General features: G+C 59.1%; 1 protein-coding gene across 1 annotated transcript; it reads right to left on the reverse strand.

The window, feature by feature from the left end:
* Positions 1-657: 657 nt before the first annotated feature.
* Positions 658-3,736, reverse strand: tsc1a (TSC complex subunit 1a). Its single transcript, XM_017303394.1, has 10 exons — positions 3,632-3,736; positions 3,436-3,563; positions 3,279-3,346; positions 2,581-2,744; positions 2,322-2,504; positions 2,134-2,244; positions 1,765-1,887; positions 1,511-1,698; positions 1,206-1,364; positions 658-1,120 (listed from the first exon to the last, which is right to left on the reverse strand). The coding sequence occupies exons 1-10, from the start codon at positions 3,656-3,658 to the stop codon at positions 736-738; spliced, it is 1,536 nt and encodes a 511-aa protein (XP_017158883.1). The 5' UTR covers positions 3,659-3,736; the 3' UTR covers positions 658-735.
* Between the last annotated feature and the right edge of the window lie 6 nt (positions 3,737-3,742).

Genomic DNA, 3,742 nt, shown 5'->3' on the forward strand with positions numbered 1-3,742 from the left:
CTCCTGCTGCTGCTCCTGTTGCTCCTGCTCCTCCTGCTGCTGCTCCTGCTGCTCCTGCTGCTGCTCCTGTTGCTCCTGCTGCTCCTCCTGCTCCTGTTGCTCCTGCTGCTGCTGCTGCTCCTCCTGCTGCTGCTCCTCCTGCTGCCTCCTTTCCAAAACCTTTTCTTTCTTCAGGTAAAGTTTCAGAATATTATTGATAGTTTATTGATCTATTGATTGTTTGCTGAAGTTACTTGGTTCCCAGCCTGAGTGTGAAGCTGCTGCTGTGTGTAAATGACTGAGATGACAATAAAGCTCCAGTTGACTTTATTCATGAGATTAGCAGGCCGGACACAGAAAAATCACAGATCAATCCATCAATAAAAAGCACCTGATCGCCGATTGGTTAAAGGTCAACCTGAGAGTTGATCACGATGAGAAACCGTCTGATTTTATCTCAACATCTCATTAATCTGGCTGTTTCCTGAGGAAGTGGAGAGAGATTCAGCTTCCTGTTGACCCAGGAGGGTCCAGCCTCCTGCTGCTCCTGTTGCTCCTCCTGCTGCTCCTCCTGCTGCTCCTCCTGTTGCTCCTCCTGTTGCTCCTCCTGCTCCTGCTGCTCCTCCTGTTGCTCCTCCTGTTGCTCCTCCTGCTGCTCCTCCTGCTGCTCCTCCTGCTGCTCCTGCTGCTGCTGCTCCTCCTGTTGCTCCTCCTGCTGCTGCTGCTCCTCCTGCTGCTGCTCCTCCTGCTCCTCCATCAGAACTCGGGCAGCGACTCGTTGTAGTCCATGATGCTGAGCTCGTCTCTCCGCTGCCGGACGCTGAGCTCCAGGTCTGCAGCTGGAGGTTCCAGCTGAGGACTCCCAGTGAGGAGGGTGGCCTCCTCCACCTCCTCACCCAGAGGAGGACTCCCTGCTGGGACCTCCTCCTCTTCCTCCTCCTCCTCCTCCTGGCTCTGGCTGTTCGGCCCAAACAGCCGCCGGGCCTGCTGCTCCAGGAAAGATCCGACGGCCAGCGGGGAGTCGATGGGCGAGGAGGAGAGGGGCGAGGAGGAGAGGGCCTCCACAGCGCCATTTATGATTCCCACAGCAGAAGAAGAAGAGGGGCGGGGCTTGTAGCCATCCTGAGTGGAGGGGCTGTTTCTGATTGGCCAGAGAGACAGACACAGATGACATCAGCAGACCTGCAGCCGGAGCTTCATGCTGGGTTCAGAGCTGAAGGCCTTACCTGCTGCCGGCATCCAGAGCCGGGCTGTGTGTGCACGTGTCACTTCCTGTGTGAGTGTCCAGGTGAACCTGGCTGTACAGGTGGAGCATCTCCGTCTGCAGCGTCTGGCTGACTCTCCTCAGGGCCACACATCGACTCTCTGAGGCCGACAGCTCCGCCCTGAAGCACAGCAGGACGAACTGCAGTTAAAATGTCCTGCTGCTTTCTGACCGAAGCTCTGCGGCGGCTAACAGGCTAACAGGCTAACAGGCTAACAGGCTACCTAAGAGAAACGCTGTGCTGGGCTGCCAGCGCCGGACTCTGACCTGCTGTGGCTCTTGGTTTCCTCCAGCAGCTTCTTCAGCTCCAGGACCAGCTTGTCCTTCCTGGCCAGCTGGCTCTCCAGCTCTGCTATCCTGTGACTGGCCGCCTCCAGCTTCTGTTTCTGCAGGACGTCGCAGTCCTTCAGCCTCTGGAAGTCGTTCCCCGCGCTGCGCCGCAGCATGGCCTCCTCCTGGGAAGGCAGCAGCTTTACAGACGGTTCTCGCCGGCCAATCAGCAGAGAGCCTGGTGGACTTACGGTCCAGCTGTGGGCGGCGGCCTCGTCCAGCTGCTGGCTCAGGGCTCTGTTGGTTTCCCTCAGCAGGACGAGCTGCTGGTCCAGCAGGAAGACCTGCTGCTGCTGCTGCTCACTGCTGCACAGCTGCAGAAACACACACACACCGCTAACCAGAGTTCTGGAAGGGATTCTCTCCGGTTCTGATTCTGCTGGCCCAGCAGAACCCATCGGCAGAAACCTGGATGATCTGATTAGTGTTGATCAGGATGAATCCTGGACTTCATCCTGACACGCCGGATATACAACGGCTCCAAACATCAGACCATTTCCACGGCTCAGGAGTCCGATGTCACTTCCGGATCTGTTTGGTACCAGAACCACTTCCCTCACCTTCAGGCCCAGCTGGGTCAGCCGCTGCTCAGCGTGTTTGGCCTTCCTATTGGCTCCCTGGAGCTCCGCCTCCAGCTCCCTCAGCCGGCCATGGCAGTCCTCCAGGTCGCTCTGAAACAGCCAATCACAGCACACGCTGCTGGTGGACAGCCAATAGGAGCAGAGAGCGGTGTGAGTCTGCTGCTGACCTGCAGCTGCTGGTTGTCCTGCTGGTGGCGCTGTTGCTGCAGCAGCAGCTGCTGGTTCTGGTCCAGCAGGCGGTCCGTTTGGGTCCGTCCGTCCTGCTGCAGCTGGTTGAGGCGCCGCTGCTCTTCGCTCAGACTCGACCTCAGGCTGCGGATCTCCTGGTCCTGAACGCCCAGCTGCGCCTTCTGCCTCCAGACACAGCAGGGGGTTAGACAGGGAGACCCCCCCCGTGGGACGGCCAGTGTGGGCGGGGACTGTTACCATGGCGACCGTCTGCTCCTCCAGCGCCGTGGCGTTGACGACCCGCCGCAGCAGGCGGCGGTTCCTGATGGCGTGCTGCTGCCTCTTGAAGCGCTCGTACTGAAGCTGGCTGTGGACCAGCAGCAGCTGGCTCCTCTGGAGCTCCTCCCCCTGGGGGGCGGGGCCTGGCGCCACACAGAGACAGGAGGCTAACCTCTGACCTCACAGACATCACACTGCTCCACCCAGCACCACAAAGTAAACACGCCCTGCCAGCTGTTTGTAGCATCGGGTCAGCCTGACTGGTCAAACTGGTTAGTAACCAGTTACTAACAGATGGGCTGCTCGCTGCGCTGCACCGCCATCTAGTGGCTGTTCAGGTGACAGCTGTCAGCTCTGCAGCGCCACCTGCTGCCGGTCTGGGGATATGACGGCCCTCTGACTGAGGACAGGACACTAGTGGGCGTGTCTCTCTGGGCTCGGATTGGACAGAAACCAGGAAGTCCTCCAGCAGCTGGAGACGGAACCACAGTGATGAAACCCAGAAGGTTCTGGATGTTTAACCGGATCAGAACCATCGTCACTCTGAGCTGAAAATCCTCAGAACGATAACTGGGCTGAAAAACGTCCAGCTTCCTGCCAAATGTCGTCATGGAAACGGAGGAAGCGCACGTGTTTGACAGCAGGTGGCGCTAGCGAGCTTACTGAGGGTCGGGTACCTTTGCTGTTTATGCTCTGCTGTTTACCTCCCAGGTGACTCCGGTCCGACCTGCTCCCCGCTGACGACCTGCAGTGACATCACAGCGTGGTCACATGACCGGTTGGAAACCGGCCAGGTGAGGCCGGTTTCCAACCGGCAACCTTCCTGAAGCTCACCTCCTGCTGAGGCGCTCATGAGCGTCGCTCCCATGAACGATCATCTGCTCCAGAACCTTCAGAGGAGACACGGAGCTCCGCTCCTCCTCCACCTGTTGCTGCTGCCCTGCAGCGCTCTCCAGAGCCTCCTGCAGGACAGAAGACACTCAGCACTCTGAGCAGAGCCGTACACCTGCCTTCCACCAGGTGGGCTCACCTGCGTCTTCCTCCTGATGAAGAGCATGGCTGCTTGAGGCAGAGCCAGCTCAAACAGCGGCTCATAGGGAGGGGCGGGGCCAGGGACAGAGGGGGCGGGGTCAGTTGGAAA

Source organism: Poecilia reticulata, unplaced genomic scaffold (assembly GCF_000633615.1).
Source record: "Poecilia reticulata strain Guanapo unplaced genomic scaffold, Guppy_female_1.0+MT scaffold_257, whole genome shotgun sequence".
NCBI classification, from domain to species: domain Eukaryota; kingdom Metazoa; phylum Chordata; class Actinopteri; order Cyprinodontiformes; family Poeciliidae; genus Poecilia; species Poecilia reticulata.